The sequence below is a fragment of the Canis lupus genome, chromosome 28, assembly GCF_003254725.2.
Source record: "Canis lupus dingo isolate Sandy chromosome 28, ASM325472v2, whole genome shotgun sequence".
In the NCBI taxonomy this organism is placed as follows: Eukaryota; Metazoa; Chordata; class Mammalia; order Carnivora; family Canidae; genus Canis; species Canis lupus.
Genome location: NC_064270.1, coordinates 4,287,931 through 4,305,664, shown reverse-complemented (window position 1 = coordinate 4,305,664; position 17,734 = coordinate 4,287,931). Strand labels below are relative to the sequence as shown.

The 17,734-nt window shown below is 37.4% G+C and overlaps 1 protein-coding gene across 4 annotated transcripts in view; it reads left to right on the top strand.

Annotated features, from left to right (window-relative positions):
- The window catches only part of BMS1 (BMS1 ribosome biogenesis factor), a 57,189-nt gene that overhangs the window by 5,478 nt on the left and 33,977 nt on the right, over positions 1-17,734 (top strand). For all 4 annotated transcript variants that reach the window (XM_025466470.3, XM_025466471.3, XM_025466469.3 and 1 more), the window contains exons 5-13: positions 2,728-2,916; positions 3,550-3,692; positions 4,619-4,740; positions 5,048-5,241; positions 7,323-7,462; positions 8,803-9,569; positions 9,760-9,861; positions 10,581-10,738; positions 16,991-17,072. In XM_025466470.3, coding sequence (XP_025322255.1) covers positions 2,728-2,916; positions 3,550-3,692; positions 4,619-4,740; positions 5,048-5,241; positions 7,323-7,462; positions 8,803-9,569; positions 9,760-9,861; positions 10,581-10,738; positions 16,991-17,072 — 1,897 coding nt within the window. The remainder of the gene's footprint in view (positions 1-2,727; positions 2,917-3,549; positions 3,693-4,618; positions 4,741-5,047; positions 5,242-7,322; positions 7,463-8,802; positions 9,570-9,759; positions 9,862-10,580; positions 10,739-16,990; positions 17,073-17,734) is intronic.

Here is a 17,734-nt window from a genome sequence, read left to right as displayed (position 1 = left end):
GGTTTATAATAGAAAATCTAGACAGCACATAGCATATGGAAATTGTGCAACTTTGATTGCATTGAATGGTAGTGTTCATTAATTACATTTTAAATTAGCAAAAATAAATCTAAGAAAAAAGCCATATTGATTAGGAAGAGTCGGGTAACAGAGGTGGTTTGTTTGTTTTTTGGTTCAACAATTTCTAAAAAACTGTTTGGTGACAAAGAGCTACAGATTTTGTCCTTTGGCCCAGGAAGTCTCCTAAGATACAAAATAAAAAGTAATTTAATGTAGATGTTATAGCTATGCCATTCTAATATCAGAAAACTCAATGACATTCAAATTTTGAACATATAATGCTACTATTAATAGAAATAAGTGTCAATTGTCAACATAAAATAGTATAAACTTATTAAATCTTGTGTTTTTGAAATGATTAAAATAGTTTACAGAGTCCCTAATTTTAAAAGCATAGACATGTTAAGAAAGATGTCTTTCATATATATCTTTTTAAGACTTAAAAAGGAAACCGTGCATTTGGTAAAATATTCAAACTATATTACAGAGTACAGTGCTTTTTTTCTCTTCCCTACTCTGACCCCTAATCTCTTAGGTTCCCTCAAAGCAATATCCTAGATATGTATATGAATACACATTCAACCCTCATAAAGCACATACTGTTTATTATACATACTATTCTGTACTTTGCTTTTTTTCACTCAATGTCTTTTTTTTTTTTTTTTTTTTTTAAGATTTTATTTATTTATTCATGAGACACACAGAGAGGCAGAGACACAGGCAGAGGGAGAAGCGGGCTCCATGCATGGAGCCTGATGTGGGACTTGATTCCCGGGTCTCCAGGATCACGCCCTGAGCCGAAGGCGGCGCTAAACCGCTGAGCCACCCAGGGATCCCCTGGCTTCAATTTTTAATCTGTCAAAAATGCTAGCAATACACATACTCTATTTTACTATTTTTCTAATGCCACCTCAATTTCATCCAACATCTCCTTTGTACTCCCATTATTTGAAATGAAATACATAACAATACGAATTTTAAGTTAGAGGATAAGTCATGTTCCAAGGGCACAATAAAAATCATAACCATCAAACTGAGATTTTAATTGTGTACATACGTTGATTATGCATTTCTAACACTTTGTTTTTTCATTCTTACGCTACCTCGATTTTTACCAGGGCTGAAAACAGAAGGAGAAAAAAAAAATATGTGAATTTTTCAAATTCAGAAGTTGAAAAGGGCTAGAAAGGGACTAAGGAACCGATGTGAAAATAGCCACAGGTGATTAATAACACATTTTTGAAAGGGACATGAAAAGTGGCGACAAAAGCTATTTTCATGGTAATCTCACATCCCACAAATACTGAAATGAAATCTGTCACGGATTGCGATCGTGGTTCAGGGGCGAGGAACATGTTCTTCTTTCTGATTCACAAAGATTTTCATCGAAAGGCAGAGGCCGTGGTGATGCAGCATAAGGCCGGGAAACCTGGGGGCAGCGGGAGGGAGAAAAGCCAGGTATCCCCATTGAAGATGCTCTGCTTCGCTCGTGAGGCTCGTCCAGTGGGGAGTGACTCGGAGACGGGATCCTAATGCCCGGAGAAGCGGACATCCTCCGGCCGGGCCGGGCGAGCCGACCCGCGCAGGCCGCGGAGAGCCTGGCGGCCTCCCGTCCTTCTCCACTCGCCGCGAGCTCCTCGGGCGCTCTCGCTCCGAGAGTCACTCAATGTCTTAAATGTATATAAGTAGTATAGTTCAACCTCATTCTTTCTTAAGTATTCTGTTGCATGTACCATTTATTTAACCTGTTTTATGTTGATTGCTCTGAGTTGTCATAAAGCCTCCTGAGTCATAGCAAAGGTGTGTACAGTACATGGATTTGTGTGTGTATGTATGTGCATAGAAGGAATAATATATAGGCTTCATTTGTCTTTAATTGACAAGGTTGTCATCTAAGGGCCTGTTGCCACCTGTACTGTTTCTATAACGAATTGCTTGCCCCTTGCCACTTTATGGTGTCAAATGGAGCAGGCTCCATGCAGCGAGCCTGATGTGGGACTCGATCCCGGAACTCCAGAATCACACCCTGGGCCGAAGGCAGGCACCAAGCCACTGAGCCATCCAGGGATCCCTGAAGTGGAAATTTATATTGTGGTGGATATTGTTTCATGCTTGCCTTTTAGAGAAAGTCAAAGGGTGGTATTTTCTCTTATCAAAATGATCCCTAATCATTTCATTTAGTCCGGAGTAGGAGTTGGGAAACTTTCTGTAAAGGGCCAGATGGTAAATATTTTAAGCTTTGGGGTCATGGTTTCTCTTGCAAATGCTTAACTTTGTAGTTATAGTGCAAACACAGTTGTAGACAATACATAAATAATATGGGCAGCCCCGGTGGCTCAGTGGTTTAGTGCCGCCGTTGGCCCGGGGTGTGATCCTGGAGACCAGGATCGAGTCCCACGTCAGGCTCCCTGCATGGAGCCTGCTTCTTCCTCTGCCTGTGTCTCTACCTCTCTCTCTCTCTCTCTCTCTCTCTCTCTCTCTCTCTCTCTCTGTGTGTCTGTCATGAATAAATAAATAAAATCTTAAAAAAAAAATAAATAATATGGCTGTGTTCCAGTGAAATTTTAGTTATAGAACAGGTTATGGGTCAGATTTGGCCCATAGTCCATAGTTTGCTTATGGTCTGTTTTGAGTAGCTTCCTTGAGTAATTCTGTTTTCTGTTTTAGGTTCTGATGCTTATAGATGCCAGCTTTGGGTTTGAAATGGAAACATTTGAGTTTCTAAATATCTGTCAAGTACATGGCTTTCCCAAAATTATGGGCATTCTCACTCACTTAGATTCCTTCAAGTATAATAAGCAACTGAAGAAGACAAAGAAGCGATTAAAACACAGGTTCTGGACAGAAGTCTACCCGGTAGGAAGAGAATTAATTTTTGAATACTAACACTATAATCTTTCAAAAAAAATAAGATAAGTAGGATAGATTATAAACATTGCTTCAGGATTCACCTATGGTATATATCTGTTCATAGTCCCTGCAATATTTCCTCAAAATAGTCTGTATTTCAGAACTCTTGGTGTGTCTCATTTGTCTTTGTAGCTCCCTAGCACCAGGCAGTACCTGGCTCTAAGTGTTTTAGATTTGTGATTGTTTAATAGTTTATCCAAAATTTCTCCTAGTTGCATGACTAGGAACGATAGTGCACACATACTGTCACTCCACCCTCCCCTGCATGCTGCTGTGGCCCATTGGTCATAGAATTTTTTCTGTGCCCAGAAGCCTCACTGCTCTCTCTGTGTAATACTCCAGATAGATGCCATCACTTGACTGGAGACCAGTCCTGAAGCTAAGTGTTTTGGCAGTTCTGCCTTTCTTAAGTCCTAACAACATGAGTACTGAAAGAAGGCAGAGAAGTTTGGGAAGCATTAATAATAAGTGGCTTGCTAGAAGTCTGCCTTAGGATTGCTTCTTATTTAGAGGTCTTTATTTGATGTAGTATGACAAGAATTTAATTGAAATTTAATTTTTTGTTTTCTTAATGTTTAGGGTGCCAAGCTGTTCTACCTTTCTGGAATGGTACATGGAGAATATCAAAACCAAGAAATTCACAATCTGGGCCGTTTTATTACAGTAATGAAATTTAGGCCTCTTACGTGGCAAACCTCTCATCCTTATATCCTAGCAGACAGGTAAAAAGTGCATGTAAAGTTTTTCTTCCTGGCCCATGTATTTCAAAGCTGCAAAGGTTAGAAAAAGAACAATAAGAGAGCTTATTTTGTACTTCTTTTTGAATACTGAGGGAGAAATGTAGTTGGAAATACCTCCTTTTTTGTATCATTACCTAAAGATGTACTGGCTTCAGGAGTAAAGTATGAAATGTTTAGAAATATGTGAGGTTTTTGAAGTATTTAAGGCTACATAATGTGGTCTTATCCTGCTTTTTCATCTTAATCTTCAGTGATCATGTCTATAGACCATGGTGCTCCAGTCACCCAGACATACCCTGGGCTTTCTTTCCTTTATATTTTTTTTCATACTGTTTTCTCAGCCTGTAATCCCTTTCTCTACTTGCCAGAATCCAAGGCACACCAAAAACCCAGATCAAAGCTTAATCCTCTCCCATAAAGGGTTTTTTTTTTTTTTTTAATTTTTATTTATTTATGATAGTCACACAGAGAGAGGGAGAGAGAGGCAGAGACACAGGCAGAGGGAGAAGCAGGCTCCATGCACTGGGAGCCGACATGGGATTCAATCCTGGGTCTCCAGGATCGTGCCCTGGGCCAAAGGCAGGCGCCAAACCGCTGCGCCACCCAGGGATTCCCCATAAAGGGTTTTTATGTTTTCATCTCTTCCTTAACCCCAGGTGCATGTTATTTTCCCTTTTTGGTGTCTTACAGCATGTATATTTTATAGAGCCTAAGAGCAGTGCAATCCTGTGTTTGCTTCTTTTCTTTTGGTAGATGGTGAACTGTGCTTCCTTCCTTCTGTATTTCCTAGAAGTTTCTGAACACTGTGTTTAGTGCACTAGTGAATTTGACCAGTCTTTGACACGTGAAGGGAGATGCAAAAATTTTGACATTTACTTCTGCCATATGATTGGGTTTTATTTTTCTAGGATGGAAGATTTGACAAACCCAGAAGATATTCGAACAAATATCAAATGTGACCGAAAGGTGTCTCTTTATGGTTATTTAAGAGGAGCACACTTGAAAAATAAAAGCCAAATTCACATGCCAGGTATCCTTTTGTTGTAAAATGTACCAAATTTGTAGAACTTGTGGGATGACTTGCTTCATTTCTCAGGAAAACTGAAAAATGGCCAAACAAGATAGAGCAACATTGCTAGAAGTTTTAAGACTCAGCTCTGACTCAGCTAGCAAAGTTGAGTTGACCAAATCTCCTCTGTTCTGATGATGTTGGTTAATTAGAGAGACACAGTGCCAGTAACCAACAATTCACTTGTGGTTGAAGTCTTCCAACTGGGGGCTACTTTTGTTGATAGTTGATAAACTTGTATCTGAAGCTATCTTCCTCTGTCTTCCAGGTGTAGGAGATTTTGCTGTGAGTGATGTCAGTTTCCTCCCGGACCCCTGTGCACTTCCTGAACAACAAAAGAAGCGCTGTTTAAATGAGAAGGAGAAGTTGGTTTATGCACCTCTGTCTGGAGTTGGTGGTGTGCTCTATGACAAAGATGCTGTCTATGTTGATCTTGGTGGCAGCCATGGCTTCCAGGAATTGGTGAGAGGAAAGCCATAGGAAGTAATGTACTGTAATGTACTTCAGCTTTTATATACTGAAACTTTTTATTTGTATTTGGTAAAAGCTACAATGTACATTGTAAATGTACAAAATACTTAACTGCACCAGGCAGAAAGTAAAAGTCATGTTCTCCATTCTGTTGCCAAGACACACAGGATCCTAGGTCTTTTAGTGGGAGCATTGCAGGCAGTTTGGTGCTTGTACTTTCCGTCTCTCTTTATACAAGAATACCTCATTTTATTGTGCTTCGCTTTATTGCATTTCGCCAATATTGCCTTTTTAACATATTGAAGGTTTGTGGCAGCCTTGTATCGAATAAGTCTGCTGGTGCCTTTTTTTCAAAGGCATTTGCTCACTTTGTGTTTCTCTGTCACATAATGTTAATTCTAACAATATTTCAAATGTTTTCATTATTATTATATTTGTTATAGTATCTGTCCTAAGTGATGAGCTCTCACTGCAACCTCAAATAATGATTGGCGTTTTTTAACAATAAAATATTTTTTAATTAAGGTATGTACATTTTTTTTTTATTTTTTTATTGGAGTTCAATTTGCCAGCATATAGCATAACACCCAGTGCTCATCCCGCCAAGTGCCCCCCTCAATGCCCATCACCCAGTCACCCCAACCCCCTGCCCACTCCCCTTCCACTACCCCTTGTTCATTTCCCAGAGTTAGGTGTCTCTCATGTTTTGTCACCCTCCCTGATATTTTCACTCATTTTCTCTGGTATGTACATTTTTAGACATAATGCTATTGTACACTTAATAGATTACAGTATAGTATAAACGTAATTTCTATATGTACTGGGAAACTAAAAAATTCATTTGACTTGTTTTATTGTGGTGGTTTAGAACCAAACTTACAATATCTCTAAGGTATGCCTAGATAATATCAATGTGTTTTCTAGCTTTCTTTGGTCTATTTCTTTTTTTTTTCTGTAAATATTTACATATTTATCTATTTATTACATATTTAGATTATTGAAATATTATATGTAAATACCATGTATTTGTATCCATATATATGGTCTTTGTGTGTCTGTGAGAGAGAGAGAAGTAATATTTCTTTATTTTATTTTTAAATTTTTTTAAGTAGGCTTCCTACCTGAGCCCAAAACAGAGCTTGAACTCACAACTCTGAGGTCAAGACCTGAGCTGAGATCAAGAGTTGGGTGCTTAACTGACTGAGCCACCCAAGTACACCATAATATTTTTTATATGGGCTCCAACTTTAAATGCTCTTGCAACTTTTGAGGGGCACCTAAGAATATGTGATCCCATTGCTCCCTATTAGTATTGATAGAGCTGCTTTGGTCTTTGTTATAGCTGTGTGGTATTTCATTGTCTGGATAAACCTTATTTATTGAACCAACCCAACCCTTGGAAATCTGGATGGGGGGAGTTTACCCCTACTTCCCCTTGTTTTTAACATTGCTGCAGTTGGCACCCTCAAACATGAGGTTTTTGGTCATTGGGAGGGATTTTCTTTTTTTCTTTTTTTTTTTTTAATTTTTATTTATTTATGATAGTCACAAAGAGAGAGAGAGAGAGAGAGAGGCAGAGACATAGGCAGAGGGAGAAGCAGGCTCCATGCACTGGGAGCCCGACGTGGGATTCGATCCCAGGTCTCCAGGATCGCGCCCTGGGCCAAAGGCAGGCGCCAAACCGCTGCGCCACCCAGGGATCCCTGGGAGGGATTTTCTATGCAGTAAATTCCTTGAAGTGAAAATTTTGGATTTTTAAAAAAATGAATTTTCATTTCTTTATTTGGCAGTGGAATATTGGACAAACTAAATGTTTATTAGCATTGGCGCTTAAAGTTTTTCTAGCTAAGTGTATAGGTTACCAGGTTGTATACTCCATGAACTTTGGAAAAGTTTAATGAAGACAGAGGTCAAATTTAGACTTTAAGATTTTTTTTTTTTTTTTTGAGACAATAGAAAATGTTTTCAGGAACCATGTTTAGGATAATTTTGAGAAACTGATTGAAACCAGTATGTCCCTCTTCAGAATTCTTGTATGTTCCTCACTTTCCCTTTCTTGGTGGCCTTGACAGGACGAGGTGAGGCCCACCCATGAACTGGTACAGAGTCTCATTTCTACCCATTCCACTATTGATGCCAAGATGGCTTCAAGTAGAGTGACACTTTTTTCTGATTCCAAACCACTGGGCTCAGAAGATATAGATAATCAAGGGTAAGTTTGCCATTTTTTTGGTTTTTCATAAAAAAAATATTATAGAAGTTATATCACCTATCATTCTGCCATAAATAACATTTTAGTGGGATTCATTCCAGGTTTTTTTGTTCGTTGTTTTTGCTTTGTTTTATACATACACATGTTTCTGAGAGCTTTTCAGTTATGTGACCTTACATGTAAATATTCTTGAAATATTATATAGGATTCAGTTTTTGGCAGACCAGAATATTCCTCACATATCACAAAATATTTTCTATAAGTTGCTTTTGGTTTCTTACTTGGCTTTCTTTTAGTGGCCAAATACTAGTCCCAGCAGAGTAAGGAAGCTTATTCAGGTGGTGTTTTGGTTTTATTTAGTGGTTTATGTGTGACTCCTAATAAAAATCAGCCTGAAAATGATTGAACTTACTATTTTTAGTTTCTAGTTTATAATTTATCATAAATGTATACAAACAAAGGAACAGTTTTGGAAAAATTTATCTGCTGCCCTGTAACTAGCAAATGATATAGATGATAAGTACAGTATTCTTAATGTGTTATTCTTTCTACGTTTGTTAATTGACATTCTTTAACAAGAAGTTCTCACTTCTACCCCTTTATTTTAAGATCACTGTTGGCTAATTGACTTTTTAAAAAATTCCATTTGTTACCCCATTATTATTCTTTCTGATGCCTAGATTGTTCCTTCAGTCTGTCTTGTCTTGTGTGTCCTTTTGGCACTTCCTTGTTAGCCTTTGAGCATTTCCTAGCTTTCTGAAACAATAGGGTATTCCAGGCTTAACTTTGTACCTTCCTTGCCTTAGATCTGGAGTCAGTCATTTAAGGATCATCTGTTTCAATTTGGAAATGATCAGTCTTCTAAAAAGATTGATCAAACATTCACTGTCCTTTAGAGCAGTTTTTCCCTAATGTTAGACATACATTTATTTATTTATTTAAAAGATTTTGTTCATTTATTCATGAGAGAGACAGAGAGAGAGGGAGAAGCAGGCTCCCTGTGGGGAGCCTGATGTGGGACTTGATCCTGGATCCTAAGATCACACCCTGAGCTGAAGGCCGATGCTCCACCACTGAGCCACCCAGGTGTCCCAGACTTTTGTTATTTAAAGGTTACCTCTTTATTCTCTATAAGTTCTTTTGAAGATGAGGGAACTGTTTCATGAGTTTGCTTATTATCTATTCCAGTGTTTATCAAATCATTCTTTTCTGTGCTATGTTATTTAAAACCTTAGCATTCCTTGATATTATCTTCTATTTGCATAATTATTGACTTGCCATGTCTAGTGTAGCCAGTTACTGTACAAATTGAATTATTTTGTACTTACATGGTAATATAGGCAGTGGATGCCAAAAGAGGAAAAGCAGGTGGATCTGAAAACTGGTCGCGTGCGTCGGAAAGCCATTTTTGGAGATGAAGAAGATGAGTCTGGAGATAGTAATGATGAAGATGATGAAGAAATGTCTGAAGGGGACAAGTTGGATGATAGCTGTAGTGATGATGAAACAGAAGATGAAGCAGATACCGAAATGATGGATATGATGTACGCAAGGGAAAAAGGTGTCAAACGCCAGAGACTCCAGGAGATGGAAGAAGACCTCGAGGCGGATTTGCCAGCATTTGCTGACAGTGATGATGACCTTGAGAGGAGCTCAGAGGATGAAGGAGAAGCAGAGGAAGCTGATGAAAGCAGTGAAGAAGAGGATTCCCCTGCAGAAGAGAGGGACATTTCAGAATCTAAAGTTGTTGGAGACTATAGTAAAGCAGGACTTTTACAAACTAATGGCTTGAGTAAGAGTTTGAATCTAGAGAGTTCTTTGACAGTCAACAAAGCAACCCTCACCATTTCAGATTCAGGCCATTGCACAGCTGAAGAGGCATTTGCATCTGAAGATGAAACTGAGGAAAGCTCCTCTCTCAATACAGAGGAAGAGGATTCAGAAAATGAAGAGGTTATTAGGAAAAAGTTCCCAAAGTCTTCTCAAGTGGCTGATGATCAGAGACTGGGGTCAGAGAACTTAATTGGTGAGACCAGTGATGTCGAAGACTTACTCAAAGAGGAAGAAGATTACAAGGAAGAAAACGACTATTCCACAGAAACTTCAGGTATGCTTAAATTTAATGTAACTTGTGAACTTGGCACTGAAAATGTTCTATTTGGAAGTCTGCTGTTTTGGAGATTTTGTTAACTTTTCAAATATTGCACTCAGAAGGATTTGAGGATGAATGAGTAGTCAGCTTGAAGCAGAAAGGACAGATAAACACACTTAACCGATGTTGGCATTGGTCCTTTCAGGTGCCCTCAAGTGGAAGGAAGACCTTTCCAGGAAGGCAGCTGAGGCCTTTCTGAGGCAGCAACAAGCAACTCCAAACCTTCGAAAACTTATTTATGGCACAGGTGAGGGAGCTCTGGTTCAGATCTAGAAACGTTTTTGTTTCTTAGACCGTTTTCTGGAAAGGAGATGAGGAAATGGTTGGAGGATTTCAGTGGTACTTTTGAAATCCATATGATATCCTTGGTTGTCATAGTTCCATATGTGGCAGATATTTTTAGTCATCAGCTCATGGGCTTGCTATAAAACTTTTGATGAGAATACTCTCCATTATGTCATTTTATATCTGGCATACAAAATCCTTCATGAGATTTTTTGGGGGGGTAGAATTTAGTGCCAGAAAAGAACAAAGTGGTGCATTTTATGCTGTGGTTCCCAATTACTGTTTGATTAGAACAAGGCCAAAAGAGTATATGGGAGCTAGGAGCATTGAATTGACTGATTGTTGTGTACTGATTTCCATTCTATTCAGGTTTTGCCTAAGTACTCTTAGTGATTAGAGACTTTGCCATCTTCAGAAGAAACTATGCTAATTAAAAGCTCTGCCTTTAAATGCCCCTTCCTTTTCCCAGCCCCCAACATTCTGTTTCCTTACTGGACTCTGTTGCTTTCTTGTAGGAGGGCCTAAGTCCTACAGACACATTGAGCAGTAGTTCCTTGGCCTTTTCTTTGTAGCTGATGCACTCAGGGGCGTCACATTACTTACTACAAACAGGGACCCTTAGTCCCAGGTCCTTTAGGGTGAATATTTGTTCTCATGTTTTCATCATGGTGGTCTCTTTAGTGACAGAGGATAATGAAGAAGCAGATGGTGATACCAGGGAAGAACTTGGAGGGTTGTTTCGTGTCAGTCAGCCTTCAAGAGAATGTAAGCACAAACTTGACTCTTTGGACTGCTCCAGATTTCATGTGGAGGCGCCCCATGATTGGGATTTAGAGGAGGTAAGGTTGAATGTGAATCATATGTTTGACTTATGAAACTATCAGAAAATTGCTCTAAAAGAAGATGATGTGATTTCAGTAATGCCTACCTATTATTAGCTTTTCATTTTTATAAGATAATAGGACATTCCCCCAGATATTGGACTGGATATTTCATGCATCCCAAACAATAACGTGTTTTGAGTTTAGGCAGACTGTATGCATATGTTTTGGAGAAAGGAAATGTGGATAGTAGTGTTAATCTTTATTTTGAAGCATTGCACATAAATTTTCATTTATTTGAAATATTTTTTTTTTTTTTTTTTTAATTTTTATTTATTTATGATAGTCACAGAGAGAGAGAGAGAGAGGCAGAGACACAGGCAGAGGGAGAAGCAGGCTCCATGCACCGGGAGCCTGATGTGGGATTCGATCCCGGGTCTCCAGGATCGCGCCCTGGGCCAAAGACAGGCGCTAAACCGCTGCGCCACCCAGGGATCCCAATATTTTGTTTTATAACTAGGATATACCTCATGTCCCTGAGTTAACATTTATAATTTCTACTATTTGTAAACAAAAAAATCATGACACTGGTAAATTTTCTTCCCCTGCTCACAATTCTTTTTTTTTTTTTTTTTTTTCCTGCTCACAATTCTTTAGTCACACTGAAATTTATTGAGTTCTCAAACTTGTAAGGCTTAATCCCTTCTTAGACCTCGTGCCCCTCTGTTTTCTCTTCTAGAATGTTCTTTTTTTTCTCTCTCTCTCTCTTCTAGAATGTTCTGACGTTCTTAAGGCTGGCTTCTTTTGAGCATTTGGTTTTGCTTAAATTTCACTCCTCAAGAGAGTCCTGATTACAATCATATTACTTGGTTTATTTATTTATTTGTTTGTTTATTTATTTATTTATTTATTTTTTAATATTTTATTTATTTATTCATGAAAGACACAGAGAGAGAGGCAGAGACACAGGCAGAGGGAGAAGCAGGCTCCATGCAGGGAGCCCAACGTGGAACTCGATCCTGGGTCTCCAGGATCACACCCTGGGCTGAAGGTGGTGCTAAACCGCTGAGCCACCCAGGCTGTCCATTTTACTTGGTTTAATTCATGAGTAGCACTTAAGCACTTTATGAGATTTCATGTAACTTTTTTTGCAGTATAGCTTCATACAAATTATAGAAAACTACATAAAAATAGCTGTTTAAGTTAATGGATTTATAGGTGAGGACCCCTGTAACCACCGTGTGTCTGTCCCAGTGATAATCCTATCCTCCTTGCAGAAGGAACCATGATTCTTATGGTAATCATTTCTTACTTTTCTTCATAATTTCATCCTCCAAGTTTGTGCCATTGTCTGTTTTATCATATTTTGGGGGGTTTATTTTTCCACTATGCCTTTCCTTTTTCTTAATTTACAGTCCCCTCCATCCATCTTTTTTTTTCCCTTATATTTTATTTGTTTAAGAAACTAAGTGTTTGATGTGTAGAGTTTCTTATATTCTGGTTTTTGTGGATTGCATTACATCCTTATTTGCAGTTTATCAGGCTCTTCTCTTCTGTATTTCCTGTAAAATGATGCAAAGCAATACTAATAGAACTGTCTGTGATGATGGAAATGGAAATGATCTATAGATCATTGAGTATCCATTGTGGCTACTTGCGTCTGTTGAATACTTTAAGTATAGCTAGTAAGACAGAAGAACTAAATTTTAATTTTATTTTAATTTTATTTAATCTTAATTCATTAGAATTTAAATAACCATGTGGTTGTAGCTACCCAATGGACATCTCGAGATTTGATTAGATTTAGGTTTGGTTTTTATTTAGGGGAAGATTGCTTCCTAGATGATGGTGTTTGTGCATTAGGAGGCACATAAAATCATCTTATGATGTTAAAATCTGTTGATCTTCAATGCCTGGATCCATTAATTTATTAAGGATGTAAAATGGTGATATTCTGTTCAAATTACTGTTTATTGTCTGGAATATTTCTATAAAGAGAAACTTCCCCTCATCTACTATTAGAGCGGGATAAATACTTGATTCTTTTTATCAGTTTGCAGAATGGTTCTCCAAAGGTGACTCTTTTTTCTTTCTTTTTAAGTATCATTTTGAACTCATAGAATTTAATATAATTATTTCCTTCCACTGAACTTGTTATCCTTATGGATACTCATATTTATCCCATTTCTGGCCAGTGGGAGTCTCTTTAAGTTGGTTTCTGAATTCTTTGACACATTCTCCTAGTAGTGTTTGATTGCTTCTTTGCCATCTGATATGATGAGGTGTTCCAGGATCATCATCTACATTTCTGATGCCCGACTTGGAAGCAGCCATAAGAAGTCCTGATTTCTTTTAGTGCAAAGTGATATTCTGGTGTCATAATCTAGACATAGGAATACACACTGCTATGAATTGGTCATTGTTTCTAGGCCTTTCAGTGACCAGAGCTAGGAGAATTCATATAGTTATTTCCAATTCAGATTCAGAATTGTAAGGTTCTTATTTAAACTCTTTTAGCTTACATTTGTCTGTTTTTCCACTGGGGAATTAATTCCATTTGACTCTGAAGATGATGAAATTAGAAAAGTGTGTAATTTGCTTTATCCCACTTATGCACAAAATAGTGTCAGAATAGCATTACACATGTTACTGTTTCTTTTTTACACGTTACTGTTAATATGATTACTGAAAACAAATTTTTCCTTCTTATTTTCCCCCATTTTTCTTTTCAGAAGTAGCTACATTTCCACCAGCAGTGTATGTGGCTTCTGATTTCTCTACATCCTCACCAACACTTGTTATTACCTGTTCTTTTAATTATTATTATTATGGCCATTCTGTTGGTATGAAGTAGTACCTCACTACAGTTTTGATTTGCCTTTTTCTGATAGCTAATGATATTAGGCATCTTTTCATGTGCTTACTGGCCATTTGAAGAAATGTCTGTTCAATTGGTTTGCTCATTTTAAAAATTGTGTTTTTTGTCATTGAGTTGTAAGAGTTTTTATATATTCAATTTGTCAGATATATGATTTACAAATTCTGTAGGTTGTCTTTTCTGTGCCCTTTGAAGTGCAAAATTTAAAAGTTTTTTTAAAGTGCTCGCTTCGGCAGCACATAAAATTTTTTAAAAAGATTTTAATATTAATTAGAGTGAGTGCGTGAAAGAGAGCATGAGTTTGTGCGGGGTGGGGGGGAAAGTGCAGAGGGGGATGGAGGAGTAGGCTGCCTGCTGAGCAGGGAGCCCCATGCGAGGCTGGATCCCAGAACCCTGAGATCATGACCTGGGCCAAAGGCAGACACTTAAATGACTGAGCCACCCAGGTTCCCCAACAAAGTTTTACATTTTGATGAGGTTTAACTTATATTTCTGCTGTTTATGTTTGGTATCAAATCATTTATTTATTTATTTATTTATTTATTTATTTATTTATTTATTATTTATTTATTTATTTATTTATTATTTATTTATTTATGATAGTCACACACAGAGAGAGAGAGAGGCAGAGACATAGGCAGGGGGAGAAGCAGGCTCCATGCACCGGGAGCCCGACGTGGGATTTGATCCCAGGTCTCCAGGATCACGCCCCGGGCCAAAGGCAAGCGCTAAACCGCTGCGCCACCCAGGGATCCCTGTTTGGTATCAAATCTAAGAAACCATTGCTGAATCCGAGATCCTGAAGCTTCACTCCTATGTTTTCATTTAGTTTAGTTCTTACATTTAGGTCATTGATCCATTTCAAGTTGATTTTCGTATTTGGTGTGAAGTAAGGTCAACTTCATTCTTTTATCCAATGTCCTAACACCATTTGTTGAAGAGTCTGTTCTCCCCATTCCCTTGTCTTGACGCTCTGAATGAAAATCACTTGACCATAGGTACGAGGGTTTATTTATGGACTCCTAATTATATTTCACTGACTTATATCTTTCTTTATGCTTGTACCTGACTGATTACTACTGCTTTGTAGTATGTTTTGAAATTGGAAAATGCGAGTCCTCCAGCTTTGTTCTTTTTTAAGATTGTCTTGCCTATTCTAGATCCCTTGGGTTTTCTATATTGTAGGATCAGCTTTCCTATTTCTCCAAAGAAGCAAGTTGGGATTTTAATAGGGATTGTGTTGAATCTTTAGATCACTTTGGATAGTATTGATATCTTAACAATATTAAGTCTTCTGTTCATTAATGTGGGATGCCTTTCCATTTATTTAGATCTTTGATTTCTTTCAAGAAGATTTTGTAGTTATCAGAGTATATGCTTTGCATTTCTTTTATTGAATTTATTCCTAGTATTTTATTGTTTTTAGTGCCATTGTAACTGTTTTCTCAATTTCGTGTTTGGATTGTTCATTGTTAGTGTATAGAAATAAAATTTGTTGTTATATATTAATCTAGTATTTTGCAACCCCACTAAACTCATTTTTTCCGAAAGTTTTTCAGAGGATTCCTAGGATTTTTTATATATAAGATCGTATCATTTATGAATAGAAGTAGTTTTCCTTTCTAAAGTAGATGCCTTGGGCACCTGGGTGGTTCAGTGGTTGGGCGTCTGCCTTTGGCTTAGGTTGGGATCCTGGGATCAAGTCCCACATCAGGTTCCCTGTGGGAAGCATGCTTCTTGCCTTTGTCTCTGCCTTTCCCTCTGTCTCTCATGAATGAATGAATAAAAACTTAAAAAAAATAGATACCTTTATTTCTATTTCTTGCCTAACTGTCTTAGCTAGAATGTCTAATATGGTGTTGAATAGAAGTAGTGAGAAGAGACAGCCTTGTCTTACTCCTGATCTTAGGGGGAAAGTTCTCAGTTTTAACCACTTAGTATAATGCTAGCTGTGGGTTTTTTATGGGTGCTCTTTACCAGATAGAGGAAGTTCCCTTCTATTCTTGGTTTGTTTATTGTTTTTATTACAGAGGGTCTATTTTTTAGTTTTTTTGGTCTTTGGTTTCCTGAAATCAATTGTGAATCTTCATGAAAGTAAGGATTTCTTTTTTTTTTTTTTTAACAGTTTGCCATCCTTCAGTACCTACAAACCTTCTTGGTATAGAGCAGATGTTCGGTAAATATTTAGTGAGTGATGATAGGAATGAGTAAATGAACAGATTTGCTTTTGCATCCATGGTAATGCTAGTCTCAAAGCTTTTCTTTGAGAGTGAGAAAAATATGATTCATGACCAAAATGTGATTGAGATGACCTATCTGAAGATTTCTCTAAGTGTACTTTTGAAGTCTTGGCATTGAATGACATGTGCTGTCTGAGGTCAGTTTCCCCAAGGAAAGAGATTCTGAAACAGAGTTGTATATAAAGTTTTACTTTATATTTAAGCAGGGCACCCAACATCCACTACATGTATATACTAGATGATCTAGCAGGTCTGAGACTGGGAACCTCATCAGTACTTTCTGCCCTGTTGTTACCAGGACATTTAGTCTTTGTCAGAATATTATCATTGGTCAAATAATTAAATTTTCAAATAGCCACAATAAGTCTGGATTAACAAATGGTAAGACCAACTTTCTAAATACTGTCTGCATTGCCTCAGGAACACTAATAAACTTTGAAAATCAGTTGTATTAGTGAGTATCTGTTTACTTATGAGAGGTCAATGAGCTAATAGTACCTCTTCATCCACTGCTTAATGTTAGGACATTTAAGTCTTTACCTTTATGGTTATACCATCTATATCAAAGATAAAGTTATTTCACTTGTCTACTTGGAATGAGAATTTCCAAAAAAATGTGTCTTAAAAAGTTTTTTTTTTAAAGATTGATTTATCTATCTTATTTATTTATTTATTTGTTTATTCATTCATTCATTCATTCATTCATTCATGAGAGACAGAAAGAGAGAGAAGTGGGCAGAGACACAGGCAGAGGGAGAAGCAGGCTCCATACAGGGAGCCTGGCGTAGGATTTGATCCAGGGTCTTCAGGATCACGCCCTGGGCCGAAGGAGGTGCTAAACCTCTGAGCCACCCAGGCTGCCCTCTTGAAAAGTATTTAAAGGCAAGTTGTCACCGACTATTTTTTTTTTTTAAGATTTTATTTATTTATTCATGAGACAGAGAGACAGAGACATGGACAGAGGGAGAAGCAGGCTCCCTGTGGGGAGCCTGATGCAGGGCTCCATCCCAGGACCCTGGGATCACAACCTGAGCTGAAGACAGATGCTCAACCACTGAGCCACCCAGGCACCCCACCTACTACGGTTTTAATAGCAATTGTTTTATTGAGTGATTGGAGTATATCAACTAAGTGCTGACTTTTCTGTGTAAGGTTATGAACAGTATCAGAGATTGCTTCGTGACTGGGAAGTGGGAAGAAGATAAAGATGCAGCCAAGATTTTAGCAGAAGATGGTAAGTAAAGGGCCATGTTCTTCAGAAAAGACTGTCTTCTCTAGATTTTATTCCGTATCTTTAAAAGTTAGAAATAATACACAAATGTGAAGTGCTTTGGGGAATGCTGATGGAAGAGTTTATGGGTAATATTCTGGTTCTTCTTTTTATGATGATCTTATTTTCTTCCCTTAGTTAACTGACTTATTAGATAGAGACCTTAAAGAAAAATGGGAGGCTTTCCATAAACTTTATCATGTGTTAAAAATGAATTTTTGTGTGCATGAAAGATATACTCAAATAACATTTTTCTTTTAATAATGAAGGTGTCACACATTGTAGAACATCTAGAATAAAAAGTTCATGTCATACCATAACCTTCACCATCTGTTAAAAAAAACTTTGTTAATTTTTTGAGGTTATTTCCTTTCAGTCATTTACAAATTTTTAAAATTTCTAGTTATAATCCTGCCTTATATAAATTGCATCATTAAATTTTTTTTCAGAGGTTTAATGTTTATGATTTAACTCTATCATATCCTAAGTTAATTCAGTTTCTCATTTAAACAATGTCCATGTTATAAATAACTTTGTCCATATTATAAATAACTGCATTGGACCACCTTTAAAAAACTCTTAGATCACATTTTTTTATTTTCTAAGTTAGATTCATAAAAGTTAGA